Source organism: Pistacia vera, unplaced genomic scaffold, assembly GCF_008641045.1.
Source record: "Pistacia vera cultivar Batoury unplaced genomic scaffold, PisVer_v2 Contig127, whole genome shotgun sequence".
In the NCBI taxonomy this organism is placed as follows: Eukaryota; Viridiplantae; Streptophyta; class Magnoliopsida; order Sapindales; family Anacardiaceae; genus Pistacia; species Pistacia vera.
In genome coordinates this window covers 1,111,625-1,126,305 of record NW_022195325.1, presented here as the reverse complement: position 1 = coordinate 1,126,305, position 14,681 = coordinate 1,111,625, and the positions used below count along the sequence as shown (strand labels likewise).

The 14,681-nt window shown below is 34.8% G+C and overlaps 1 protein-coding gene and 1 pseudogene across 2 annotated transcripts; both read left to right on the top strand.

Annotated features, from left to right (window-relative positions):
• The first annotated feature begins 748 nt into the window (after positions 1-748).
• Positions 749-6,534, top strand: LOC116121625 (DNA polymerase delta small subunit-like). Of its 2 annotated transcripts, XM_031407565.1 has the most exons (15): positions 749-870; positions 987-1,116; positions 2,100-2,206; positions 2,294-2,420; positions 2,911-3,018; positions 3,532-3,647; positions 3,762-3,839; positions 3,953-4,021; positions 4,110-4,181; positions 4,267-4,358; positions 4,433-4,560; positions 4,768-4,869; positions 4,981-5,048; positions 5,658-5,724; positions 6,264-6,534. In XM_031407565.1, exons 1-14 carry the CDS (start codon positions 811-813, stop codon positions 5,715-5,717), a joined length of 1,317 nt encoding a protein of 438 aa, XP_031263425.1. In that variant the 5' UTR covers positions 749-810; the 3' UTR covers positions 5,718-5,724; positions 6,264-6,534. The 2 variants fall into 2 exon arrangements, with proteins under 2 accessions (XP_031263425.1, XP_031263427.1); XM_031407567.1 differs by lacking the exons at positions 2,100-2,206; positions 2,294-2,420.
• Positions 6,535-7,997: 1,463 nt separating this feature from the next.
• On the top strand, positions 7,998-14,038 carry LOC116121671 (annotated as a pseudogene).
• Positions 14,039-14,681: the final 643 nt, after the last annotated feature.

The window sequence follows — 14,681 nt, the reverse complement described above, 5'->3', positions numbered from 1 at the left end:
TACAAAGGAAGAACAAAATTAAGGGGATTACAATTGATTCGAATCATAATTCTGATATCCTCACAATTGGGTGTTGTGATTGCGCAATAATAACTGTTGATCCAGTCATTCCCACAATATTTAGGATGTGAAGTAATATGAGGATTGATTGAATGATTTCTCAAATTGTTCGCGACTAGCTTATGCTGGGTCGAGCTACAACTCGACGAGCTTATGCTAGGTCGATCAATCATAGTTGTCGAGCTCAATCTAGGTCGAGCTATATCTTCGAGTTAGCCCGAGCTTGGCGGAAAAACCATAGACAACATTTTCTTTATAAATTTTTTCAATAATATCTTCGTAAATATATCAATTTTGTAAAATATAATTTTATAAACAATTTTAAAAACTAGTGTATAATTCTGACACACTAACTTTTTTTTTTAATAATCTTATGGTTATTTTAACTTTAAAAATGAAATTTTAAACACGTTTTAAAAAAAAATTAATGACATTAATCCTTTGAAGTATAATAGTTAATAACAAAAATTCATCTGTCGATAATGGATCATTAAAATTTATAATGTTACGAGTTATTAAATATTAGCAAATTATCTTCTTACTGTTTATTTATCACTTAAAAATATAAGAATATTTTTTAATTTATAAACTTTAAAAATAAATTATTATTTCTTAAACCTCAGAATTTTTTTTGTTAAAATAAGTAAATTATTATTATTATTATTTTGTTAAAAGCCCATCGAGGAAGGAGCAAATAACACAAAGTCACGACACACTCTCTTTCTAATTTTCCCGCCAGCCACAGAAGCCATGGGAATCGATGGAGAAGAAGCTCTTCTACAGAGAAAGCAGTCTACTTATCTCTCTCTGGTGCTTCTCTCTTCACTCAAAATTTTCATTTTAACAACTTAATTATTTTTGTTTTTTGTTGTCTGGGCTCAAATTTTTTTTTTTTTTTGGTGATTTTTTATGGTTTTCGTTCGCAGGATGAGACGTTTGAAATACGAAAAGAGACGTATAGAGGCCAGCAATACAGCCAAATTTACTTTGCTCGTTTGCACTTGATGAGAACTCTACTTTACTCTCTTGTTCCCAATTGGAAACCCAGTTTGCCAGGTACATATTTTGTTTCTTGCTCTGTAAACTGTATATCTTTCTTATAATTTGTTGAGTTAACGCTTGCTTTTAGCTTTTTGTAAGATTTGGCATCTGGGGTTTTGTGGGTTTTTTTTGTTTATTAGTTTAAATTATGGTTTTTTGCACACTAATTTAGGAGGGTTTAAGTTTAACTTTTTGAGTGTTGATTTAGTTTCTGTTATTTTTTTTTTTTTTTAGCATTTTATAAGATTTGGAATCTGGGTTTTTTGCATTTTAGTTTAAATTATGTATATATGTACTCCAATTCAGGAGGGTTTTAATTTAAGTTGCTTACTTTTTGAGTATACATTTAGTTGTTATTGATGCTGCTTGTTAGTTTTTGGAAGATTAGGCATCTGGGTGTCGGCAGTTTTTTTTTTTTATATAGTTTGTTATTTAGTTTAGATCATGTTCAGTTGTTTCTGGTTCAGTTGGGATTAAGTTTAAGTTGGCTACTTGTTGTGTGTTGATTTAGTTGCTTTGGGTTTTTATTTTATGTGGGGATGTACTTTTACTTGTCTTGCTAATCTCTGTTTAATTAAAGGATAGTGTAATTTTCAGTTGATTTTGAAGTAGTTAGGTTTTAGGGTTTCTAGATACTGAGGTTGTATGGGTTTATCATACATGTATTGTGTGATTAATTTGGGTAATTTAGACTTCCAGATGTTGATATGAGTTTAATGTGACACATGAATTTATATATGAATGCAAAGTGACATAGATCTTTATGTTTGAGATGATGACTTTGTGACTAATGGCTTTGGTTAATCCTATTTCTTTGTTTGATTATTGTGTTTTTGAAAGAGGGATTATTTTGTTGACTGTGGTGCCTTTGAAAGCATTGGCATTCAGAGTGTTTAATTTGAATAAAATTTACAAATTTTGATTATGGTGGTAATCTGATGAGGTTTTGATTTGAGAATGGAAAAGATTGTTATTTTCTAGGTTTACCTCTGTTTCAGTTTGTACAGTATTAGAACTGGAAGGAGGCAAGGAATGCATCATTGTTGGGACCCTTTACAAGCATATGAAACTCAAACCTTCGATTCTTGACGAGTACTCGAAGGAGGTATCATGACTGATAACAAATGGGTTTCATTTTTATTTTCTTTCATTGTTTCCAACTTTTGTGAGATTTTCATTTTGAAATTTATAGAGATCTGCAACTCCACTTGTTAAGCCTCATAATTTTATGCATCCCGATGATCATCTAGTTTTGGAAGATGAGAGTGGAAGGGTTAAACTCAGTGGGACTATGCTTTTGCCTTCAGCATATGTAACAGGTCTGTGTAATGAGCAGTTTTTCATAATGAAGAATGAAATTGTTGTGATAATGAGATTGTGGTTTGTCTTGAATTAGGTGATCCTAGTTGACTGATTGCAAATGAGGTCAGGTTCAGTTATTTTTGAGAGGTTATGAAATTATTTAGCATCCCTCCTTTTGAATTATTTTTAGCATTGGAATTACTCATCTGAGTCTAAAAATGAGTTTTGGAAAAGTAATTGTCTAAGTATTTTCTATCTAGGGCAATGACCTGTATGCTGTTATCATCTATCTACAAGACTGTACGGAATAGGCAGATGCCATCCAACCCAGGATTAGGTTCTGGTGTGGATGGAGTGTGCTGGTTGGAGTTGTGTGGGCAACTTTTGTAACATTTATTTTTTAATCTTGGTTTTTCTATATAAATATAATTTTTTTAACTGAATGATATATGAATGTTATCTCTATGAATGATGGCTGGTATTGCGTTCACATGATACATTTGATAGGCCTTGTTGTCGCTTTACATGGAAAGGAAACTGGTGCTGGTGATTTCTTGGTCCTAGAGATCTTAGAAGCTGGCCTAGCACCCCAGATAGAGTTACCACTTAAATCAAGTATGTTTGCGACTATTTCTATCCGCTTGTTATTCCTGATGTTTCTACCCTGCAGTAAAATGTATAATTGGGCACTTCTTTGTTGTTTACAGACATTCTTCTCTGAATGTTTTCCAATCCAGAAATTCATCATATTTATTAGTTATATATTGAACCTGCTAACCAATAAGAAGTGACCCAACTTTTTTCATTATAAGGTCCATCAGGATGGTCTGATGTTTTATGAAATTTTGAAACTATTCTTCTTAAGTCTTTTGTTGCTCAGTTTCTGTATAGTCATTAAAAATTTTCTTGCTTATTGTTTAGTTAGAAAGGGTTTGGACCTCATCATTTTTTATCATATTAACTTACGAAGTTACCTGAAAATGTTGATTTAAAATTTGGCTTGTGCCAGACCCCTTTTTTTGTTTCTTTTTTTATGTATCTTATTTGAAATTACTTAAGTTAAGTCTATAGACCTGGCTCATCTGTATTCATCTGTTGTCTCAAAGTGGTTGATGTTGACATGCACAGGAGAAGACAAGTATGTTGTTCTTGTGTCAGGGTTGAGTATTGGCAGCAGCACATCTAATCCCCTTCAGTTTCAGCTTCTTGTTGATCATATAACAGGACATCTGGGAGATGAAAAGGTTTTTGAATATTTTCCTTTCTATTTGATCGAGCCCTTGTACTGCTCAATTTGTGACATGTGACCCTTTTTGTTGACTGGGTACATTTTTTTTTTTTTTTTTCCGATTAAGCAGCAACAAGATATTGCAGCACAGATAGTTCATGTCGTAATTGCTGGAAACTCAGTTGAAATACCTCATGGACTTCTAAATGTACTGGTTCTAAATTTCTAATTTTTCAAAGTTTCCATGTGTTGGATGTATATCTTGCCCATCTATGTACCTACATATGACAACAAAATTCTCCTTGATGGCCACTTTTGCAGAATTTGGCATCAAAAGATCAATCAAGCCATTCTGATCCAATCCAAGAGCTAGATATCCTGTTAACTCAGGTTGTTATCAATAGTTTGATGAGTAACTTTAACTTAGCTTCTAATGATCATCTCATCATGGTTGATTTACTTATTTATGTGCTTTTAGATCGCTGCAGGTGTCCCTTTGGATATCATGCCTGGAGTTAATGATCCAGCGAACTTTTCTTTACCTCAGCAGGTTTACTAGTCCTCATTGAACATGTTTTTTCATCATAATAATAAGGTTATTTTTTGTTTTACTTCTAAAATCCTTTTTCTTTCAGGCCTTGAACAGATGCCTTTTCCCTGGGTCTGCAGCATATAACACGTTTAGGTCGTGTACTAATCCTCATTGCTTTGAGCTTGACAATATTAGGTAAGATTTCATCATATTAATATATGTGAGTGCATCTCACAATTAGATCTATACTGACAGTGTCTTGTTTCCAGATTTCTTGGAACATCAGGTCAGAACATAGATGATCTTCAGAAATACTCAGAGGCGAAGGATCAGCTTGAATTTATGGAAAGGACATTGAAGTGGAGGCATCTGGCACCAACGGCACCTAATACTCTTGGTAAAAATTAAAATATGCTTCATGAGTTCTTTTGATTGTAAAATTTGCTTGCTTTATTCAAAACATTTCCTTAGAAGATTTACTATGCTGGACAGAAGATGGTTTCAATAAGTAGGTATATTTTTTAAAGAAAAATCCCTGAATGAGATATGATTTTAGTTTTGATGAGCTTGTGATTGAATTTCCATTGATATCATTATCTTTCAGGATGTTACCCTTTCACTGATAGGGATCCATTCATGATTGAGAGCTGTCCTCATGTTTACTTTGCTGGTAATATGGATAAATATGATACTCACTTACTCAAGGGTACTTTCTCATACTCTCATTTACAATTGGCTGAAATACTTGTTACTTTTCTAGAAAAAAATTATTTTGATATTTTTCCAGTAAGTTGATTCAGTGGTTACTTATGTGTAGGATCAGAAGGGCAATTGGTAAGACTCGTTTCTATACCTAAATTCAGCAAAACTGGAATAGCTGTGGTGGTAAGCTTTTCTATCATCTCTAGTATGTTAAATTGTCTGTGTCTGCATGTGGATGTGCATATTTCATATCATAAATGCCTGAGATTTTATGCATTAGCTGTAGAGTCTACTCATCGAAGAGCTTCATAGCTGTAGGAAGATTCTATGCAAAATTGATATGATGCATTTTAGACAATTGATAAAATTATTGATAAACTGGTTCTGAATATTCAAGTTCAATATTTCCTTTTTCTGCCTTTTTCTGCATTTTTGGCCTTTTCTTTTGTATGCTTAATGTTAAAAAATATCAATGCCACCTCTCCCCTTGTGGTTGGATGACAAGCTCTTTACCAATTGGGGTTAGATATACATAGAGGTTTTGTGTTTGAGTCGTGTGAGAGACAATTACTGGATTAACAAAAAAAAAAAAAAAAATATCAATGCCCTAGAAAAGTAATTAATTCAGTTTTGCCTTTTTTGACATGGGAAAAGAAGTGGTTATTTGTAGTTTTCTATTACTCTTCGGAAATTATAGGGTCCAGTCATTTACTGTTCTCATATGTGATTAGACTTTTTTATTTTTAAATATTCACCTTAAATACATAAATTTATTGTCCTGTCATTTCTCAGGTTAATCTGCGAAATCTCGAATGTCACACTCTGAGTTTTGGGACTCAATTCAGTTCATAGTGACATGGTATGTAATTTAACTTTCTATTAATGGTGTGGATGGCAAAATTTTCATCTGTAATTTTCTGTTAGTCTTAGTTTGAAACATTAGTTCACTAAGCAAGTTGGGACGATTTTCTGGATTATCAAAAACAAAGGTTGAGATATTGTAAGTATTATCCCTAAGAAATAAACAAAGCCTATCAGATTTGGTTTAAAATACCCGGGAAGAAGAGAGTTACATTAGGTTGACAACATCAAAATGCTGTTAGTTCTCGCCGAATCAGCAAGGATTGTATTAAATGATTCAGGACCACAGAATGCTGAAATATTAACTTTACCAACTTTCTTGTGTTGCCGTGTTTCCATTTTAAAGCCATCTTGAGATTCAACTTAAACCCATTTAGATGATTCTTATTCAAAGGTCAAAGTCTTAGTGTAGACCGTTAGGTACTCTGTAAATGTTGATAGTGTTATGATTTTAACCTGTATCCAATATTACTTGCCCTGAGAGCAGATCCATCGCTGTCTAAATGATCACTTCTCTTGATATCACCCAAATTTCAGGTGCGAGAATTTTGATACGCCTTCACTTTGAGTCACAAGTTTTATTGAATCGGCGAACCATACACAGGAGGACATTCCGTTTAACATGAAGGCGAATGAACCAAATTCAGAGGCATAATGTAATGTTTGCTTGTAGATTTCTTATCAATTAGTAAAATTAGATCTTTATGTTATTTAGCTTGAGAATTCTGGGATACTTCTGTAAGAGTGTTACCTATGCTAAGGCTCAGATAATTGATGGCAAAATGTCAACCTTATATTTGTTTTTCAAGTTCTTTGATTTTCTCTATCTCAGAACTCTGTAGGAAATGAATGAAGAACTGAGGTACGGTAACCAACCTGCCTTGTTAGATAACATTAACAATGCCCGTAAATGCTTAACTCAGGTGCAAGGTCACATTCTTCTTAAATTGTACCAGTTCTGACTTACCCCTCACATAGTCACATGGACTCTTGAATCATGGTCCTGGACTTGACTGGACCATGTAAGCAGTGGCGGACCAAAAAACAAATGTTAGGCTTTTACAAATAAGTACATCAATTTCATGCCCTAAGCTTGAAACAAAAACCTCAATGTTTTAATAACCAACTTGGAGTGAAACCCAACAAAGTTGTTGGGTCCCGGGTTGATCGGTTTGACCGGCAGTCAAATTGGGTGACAAAACTTTTAAAATTCAGCAAATATACCCTCAAAATCATTTAAGTCCCTATACGTTTGAAATTTAGCAAACACACCTTAAATACAAATCAGTCGGTGACTGGTTGGCTGTGACGACACTCCAAGTGCAATCCTAATCGTCCTTTGAGCCCATTCCCTAGAAAATCTACCTAAGATCTGGTCGAAATCGATTCAATTTTGGCTAGATCTCACCAATGTTGGCGTCCACATTCCAGGCTAGATCTCACCGACACCTTTCCCATCACCCCGAAAATAATCCCCTCTTCCTCCTGACCAAAACCTATCTCACCCTACTCTCTTTAGCCTTGCCAATTGCCAGCAAAAGCCGGGTGTTGCAACGGTAAATTTTTTTCGATTTCCGGTCGATTCACTCACTGGAAACATTGTCACCATTGCACTCACTGTCACTTTCTCTTCAAAAACCCTAACATCCCGACCTTCAATTATTTGTCGATCATCATCTTAAATTCTAGGGTTACCTGGCCTAGTGAAGCTTCTGAGTCCTGGTTAAACTGGTTAAACCGACCGATCCAGGTTAGGTTTTAAAACAGTAAAAAACCCAATTGAAATTAAACCCTATTATCTCGATGCCTTAAGAAAGGATTTTTGTGCTATTGAAGCACAACCCGCTAATGAGAACGCGTGTTGACATGGCACATTCTTATTGCATATTTTTATATACATTGGATGCTAACTCATAATCCCTTTGTATTAACTATTAAGCTTAAAAACAAAATCTAATAGACTAAATCCTTAACGAGATCCAAAATTTTGGCCAACACTCTGTCAGCACCAACATGGGGGAGCCTCCCATTCATTAACTCACATGCCAACTTTTATATTCTTACATTCTCACGCCTGCTCGAACCCCTGTTACCTCCATGATTTCCTTAACGGCTATATTTCTGTGTTCCATAATTTAAATTAATAATTCAACTCTTCCCTCCCCAACGGTCCATTCTTCACTACCCAACAACTCAAACTCTTACATAAATTCATCTTCCAAATTTCTCCTCTCACCCTCTTGTTCAATCTCATTCAATCTCTGAACCAAAATGGATTCTTCTACTTCTACTGTCTCTGCTACTGCTTCTTCTCCTCCTCTTGCTGCTAACAAAGTTCAACATGTGACGAAAAAATCATCGGATGAGTTGCTGAGGAAGTTTGCTGAAGTGGGGGATGAAGGCAAGGCGAAGAAGGAGCTCGTGAGGTTGTCAAAAAGGCGAAAGCGAGGCGGAGGAAGAAGAGAAAGTGAGTTCTGTGAGAACTTTAATGGTAATGGAAGTTTAGTGGAGAGGAAATGGCTGCTTCCTCCGGCTGCCACGAGACGGTCCGCGTTGCTCCGCCAGCTCGGGATTGGGAGGTCTCCGGTGCTCAGAGGTAGAGATTTCAAGAATAAGTCGCTTCTGGGAACCATTGAGAAGGTTAGTCAAGTTCAGGCACGAGGTTGTTTTTGTCAAGCAGCGAGGAAGGAGCAAATAACACAAGTCACGACCACATCTTTTAATTTTCCGCCAGCCACAGAAGCCATGGGAATCGATGGAGAAGAAGCTCTTCTACAAGAAAGCAGTCTACTTATCCTCTCTGGTGCTTCTCTCTACTATTTTCTCTAACAACTTAATTGTTTTTGTTTTTTTTGTTTCGGGCTCTTTTTTTTTTTTTTTTTTTTTTTTTTTGGTTTTCGTTCTCAGGATGAGACGTTTGAAATACGAAAAGGACGTATAGGGCCAGCAATACAGCCAAATTTACTTGCTCGTTGCAATTGATGAGAACTCTACTTTACTCTCTTGTTCCCAATTGGAAACCCAGTTTGCCAGGTACATTTGTTTCTTGCTCTGTAAACTGTATATTTTTCTCATAATTTGTTGAGTTAACGCTTGCTTTTAGCTTTTTGTAAGATTTGCATCTGGGGTTTTGTGGGTTTTTTTTGTTTATTAGTTTAAATATGGTTTTTTGCACACTAATTTAGGGGGTTTAAGTTTAACTTTTTGAGTGTGATTAGTTTCTGTTATTTTTTTTTTTTTTTAGCATTTTATAAGATTTGGAATCTGGGTTTTTTGCATTTTAGTTTAAATTATGTATATATGTACTCCAATTCAGGAGGGTTTTATTTAAGTTGTACTTTTGAGTATACATTTAGTTGTTATTGATGCTGTTGTTAGTTTTTGGAAGATTAGGCATCTGGGTTGGCAGTTTTTTTTTTTTATATAGTTTGTTATTTAGTTTAGTCATGTTCAGTTGTTTCGGTTCAGTTGGATTAGTTTAAGTTGGTACTTGTTGTGGTTGATTGTTGCTTTGGGTTTTTATTTTATGTGGGGATGTACTTATACTTGTTTGCAATCTCTGTTATTAAAGGATAGTGTATTTTCAGTGATTTTGAGTAGTTAGGTTTTAGGGTTTCTAGTACTGAGGTTGTATGGGTTTATCATACAGTATTGTGTGATTAATTTGGGTAATTTAGACTTCAGATGTTGATATGAGTTTAATGTGACACCTGAATTTAATATGAATGCAAAGTGACATAGATCTTTATGTTGAGATGATGACTTTGGACTATGGCTTTGGTTAATCCTATTTCTTTGTTTGTATTGTGTTTTTGAAAGAGGGATTTTGTTGACTGTGGTGCCTTTGAAAGCTTGGCATTCAGGGGTTTAATTGATAAAATTTACTAATTTTGATTATGGTGGTATCTGATGGGTTTTGATTGAGAATGGAAAAGATGTATTTTCTAGGTTACCTGTGTTCAGTTTGTACAGTATTAGAACTGGAAGGAGGCAAGGAATGCATCATGTTGGGACCCTTTACAAGCATATGAACTCAACACATTGATTCTTGACGAGTACTCGAAGGAGGTATCATGACTGATAACAAATGGGTTTCATTTTTATTTCTTTCGTTGTTTCCAACTTTTGTGAGTATTTTTGAAATTATAGAGATCTGCAACCTCACTTGTTAAGCCTCATAATTTTATGCATCCCGATGATATCTGTTTTGGAAGATGAGAGTGGGGTAACTCGTGGGACTATGCTTTTGCCTTCAGCATATGTAACAGGGCTGTGTAATGAGCAGTTTTTCATATGAAGTGAAATTGTTGTGATAAGAGATTGTGGTTTGTCTTGAATTAGGTGATCCTAGTTGACTGATTGCAAATGAGGTCAGGTTCATTATTTTTGAGAGGTTATGAATTATTTAGCATCCTCCTTTTGAATTTTTTTAGCATTGGAAGTACTCATCTGAGTCTAAAAATGAGTTTTGAAAGTAATGTCTAAGTATTTCTTATCTAGGGCATGACCTGTTGCTGTTATCATCTTACAAGACTGTACGGGATAGGCAGATGCATCCAACCAGGATTAGGTTTGGTGTGGATGGAGTGTGCTGGTTGGAGTTGTGGGCAACTTTTGTAAATTATTTTTAATCTTGTTTTTTATAAATAATTTTTTAACTGAATGATATATGAATGTTATCTCTATGAATGATGGCTGGTATGCGTTCACATGATACATTTGATAGGCCTTGTGCTGCTTTACATGGAAAGGAAACTGGTGCTGGTGATTTCTGGTCCTAGAGATCTTAGAAGCTGGCCTAGACCCCAGATAGAGTTACCACTTAAATCAGTATGTTTGCGACTATTTATGCTTGTTATTCCGATGTTTCTACCCTGCAGTAAAATATAATTGGGCACTCTTTGTTGTTACAGACATTCTTCTCTGAATGTTTTTCCATCCAGAAATTCATCAATTATTAGTTATATATTGAACCTGCTAACCAATAAGAAGTGACCCAACTTTTTTCATTATAAGGTCCAGCAGGATGGTCTGATGTTTTATGAAATTTTGAAACTATTCTTCTAAGTCTTTTGTTGCTCAGTTTCTGTTAGTCATTAAAATTTTCTTGCTTATTGTTTAGTTTGAAAGGGTTTGGACCTTATCATTTTTTATCATATTAACTTACGAAGTTACTGAAAATGTGATTTAAAATTTGGCTTGTGCAGACCCCTTTTTTTGTTTCTTTTATAGTATCTTATTTGAAATTACTTAAGTTAAGTCTATAGACCTGGCTCATCTGTGTTCAAAGTGGTTGATGTTGACATGCACAGGAGAAGACAAGTATGTTGTTCTTGTGTCAGGGTTGAGTATTGGCAGCAGCACCTAATCCCTTCAGTTTCAGCTTCTTGTTGATCATATAACGGACATCTGGGAGATGAAAAGGTTTTTGAATATTTTCCTTTCTATTTGATCGAGCCTGTACTGCTCATTGTGACATGTGACCCTTTTTGTTGACTGGGTACATTTTTTTTTTTTTTTTCCGATTAAGCAGCAACACAGATATTGCAGCACAGAGTTCATGTCGTAATTGCTGGAAACTCAGTTGAAATACATGGACTTCTAAATGTACTGGTTCTAATTTCTAATTTTTCAAAGTTTCCATGTGTTGGATGTATATCTTGCCCATCTATGTACCTACATATGACAACAAAATTCTCCTGATGGCCACTTTTGCAGAATTTGGCATCAAAAGCAATACAAGCCATTTGTCCAATCCAAGAGCTAAGATCTGTTAACTCAGGTTGTTATCATAGTTTGATGAGTAACTTTAACTTAGCTTCTAATGATCATCTCATCATGGTTGATTTATTTATGTGCTTTTAGATCGCTGCAGGTGTCTTGGATATCATGCCTGGAGGAATGATCCAGCGAACTTTTCTTACCTCAGCAGGTTTACTAGTCCTCATTGAACATGTTTTTCATCATAAATAAGGTTATTTTTTGTTTTAATCTAAAACCTTTTTCTTTCAGGCCTTGACAGATGCTTTTCCTGGGTCTGCAGATTTACACGTTTAGGTCGTGTACTATCCTCATTGTTTGAGCTTGACATATCAGGTGTGATTTCATCATATTAATATATTGAGGCATCTCACAATTAGATCTATAACTGAACGTGTCTTGTTTCCAGATTTCTTGGAAAGTCAGGTCAGAACATAGATGATCTAGAAATACTCAGAGGCGAAGGATCAGCTTGATTTATGGAAAGGACATTGAAGTGAGGCTTGGCACCAACGGCACTAATACTCTGGTAAAAATTAAAATGCTTCATGAGTTCTTTTGATTGTAAATTTGCTTGTTGTCTATTCAAAACATTTCCTAGAAGATTTACTACGCTGGACAGAAGATGGTTTCAATAAGTAGGTATATTTTTTAAAGAAAAATCTGAATGAGATATGATTTTGTTTGATGAGCTTGTGTTGAATTTCCATTGTTATCATTATCTTTCAGGATGTTACCCTTTTCATGAGGGATCCATTCATGATTGGAGCTGTCTCATGTTTACTTTGTTGGTAATATGGATAATATGATACCCACTGCTCAAGGTACTTTCTCAACTCTCATTTACAATTGGCTGAAATACTTGTTACTTTTCTAGAAAAAAATTATTTTGTATTTTTCCAGTCAGTTGATTCAATGGTTTCTTATGTGTAGGATCAGAAGGGCAATTGGTAAGACTCGTTTCTATACCTAAATTCAGCAAAACGGAATAGCTGTGGTGGTAAGCTTCTATCATTCTAGTATGTTAAATTGTCTGTGTCGCATGTGGGATGCATATTTCATATCATAAATGCCTGAGATTTTATGCATTAGCGTAGAGTCTACTCATCGAAGAGCTTCATGCTGTAGGAAGATTCTATGCAGAATTGATATGGCATTTAGACAATTAATAAAATATTGATAAACTGGTTCTGAATATTCAGTTCAATATTTCCTTTTTCTGCCTTTTTCTGCATTTTTCGCCTTTTCTTTTGTATGCTTAATGTAAAAAATGTCAATGCCACCTCTCCCCTGTGGTGGATGACAAGCTCTTTACCAATTGGGGTTAGTATACTAGAGGTTTTGTGTTTGAGTTGTGGGAGAGACAATTACTGGATTAACAAAAAAAAAAAAAAATATCAATGCCCTAGAAAAATAATAATTCGGTTTTGCCTTTTTGACATGGGAAAAGAAGTGTTGATTTGTAGTTTTCTATTCCTCTTCGGAAAATATAGGGTCCAGTCATTTACTGTTCTCATATGTGATTAGACTTTTTTTTTAATATTCACTAATACATAATTTATTGTCCTGTCATTTCTCAGGTTAATCTGCGAAATCTCGAATGTCACACTCTGAGTTTTGGGACTCAATTCAGTTCATGTGACATGGTATGTAATTTAACTTTCTATAATGGTGTGGATGGCAAAATTTTCATGTTTCTGTAGTCTTAGTTTGAAACATTAGTTCACTAAGCAAGTTAAGAGATTTTCGGATTATCAAAAACAAGGTTGAGATATGTAAGTATTATCCCTAAGAATAAACAAAGCCTATCAGATTTGTCTTGCGTGATTGTTGCTTGGATTGATCTATTTTCCTAATTCTTAAGGCTGTCATTGAATTAAACTTAGAGAGCTTATTCTAGTTTGTTCAAGGGTTAGGATCTAATTGAAGAACTTACTTTAGTAGTGACAATTAAGGGAAAATTCGGTAATAGAGCTTGTTGTTTTCTAGGGTCAATAATTCTAGAATAACGAGATAGAATAATGTTACGGTTAGTTCATGTCCAATGTGTATTTAGGTGGATCTTGAACCAAGAACTGGTTGTTTTTAATATGATATTTTCTACCATTGGAGATTTATTCGTTTCACTTTAGATTGCATTGTCTACAACCCCTTTCATTACCATTGTCATGTTTGCTGTTTCGGATTTTATTTTATTTTATTTTTTTGTTGTTTTCGTTGTGGTTTTTGGTTAGAATATAGGAATTAATCGAATCATTCCCTGTGAGATCGACCCTTGCTTACCCTATATGCAATTTAGTAGTTAGGTTAGTAAGGTTATTAATTTGGAGCATTCGGCACGCTACCAGCCGTTCTCATGGTTTGACATCCCTGCCCCTTGGTTGTTCGCGGTGTGCTGAGCTGGCGACACAGGTGGTCGGCGTCCAACGTTCTCCTGTTGCACCTCCTGGTGGGTGGTTTCCACATTCTCGTGATTTTTTATGGTAGTTTTTGATCTGGTGTACACTATTTTGGTCTTGGAACAGGTAAATTGCGGTTGTCGAAATCTTTGAAATATTGGCAGAGGCCCTCCTTCTAGCGCCAAAATATTGGTACAGAATTCTGCATCAACTAGCAAGATCTGATTGACCTTGTCGAGATCAGAACCGATGTATGCGTGATTAGTGATAATTAGCGATGAATATGAATGAAATGAACTAAAAACAAATAGATTTTTAAAGTGGTTCGGCGAGGTTAATAGCCTACGTCCACTATGTTTTTGTATTTACTGTGAGAGCTTATAATGCAATTCTTATCTGAAATTCGTGACCCCCTCCTCATTGTCTGAGGGGGTTTATATACTTGATTTGTACAAAGGAAGAAATGAAATTAAGGGGATTACAATTGATTCGAATCATAATTCTGATATCATCACAATTGGGTGCTGTAATAACTGTTGATCCAATCATTCCCGCAATATCTGTGATCTGAAGTAATCTGAGGATTGATTGAACGATTTTTCGAATTGTTCGCGATTAACTTATGTTGGGTCGAGCTATATCCTCGAGTTGGCCCGAGCTTGGCGGAAAAACCACACACAACATTTTCTTTATAAATTTTTTCAATAATATCTTCGTAAATATATCAATTTTTTAAAATTTTATAAACAATTTTAAAAATTAGTGTATAATTATGACACACAAATTTTTTTTTTTT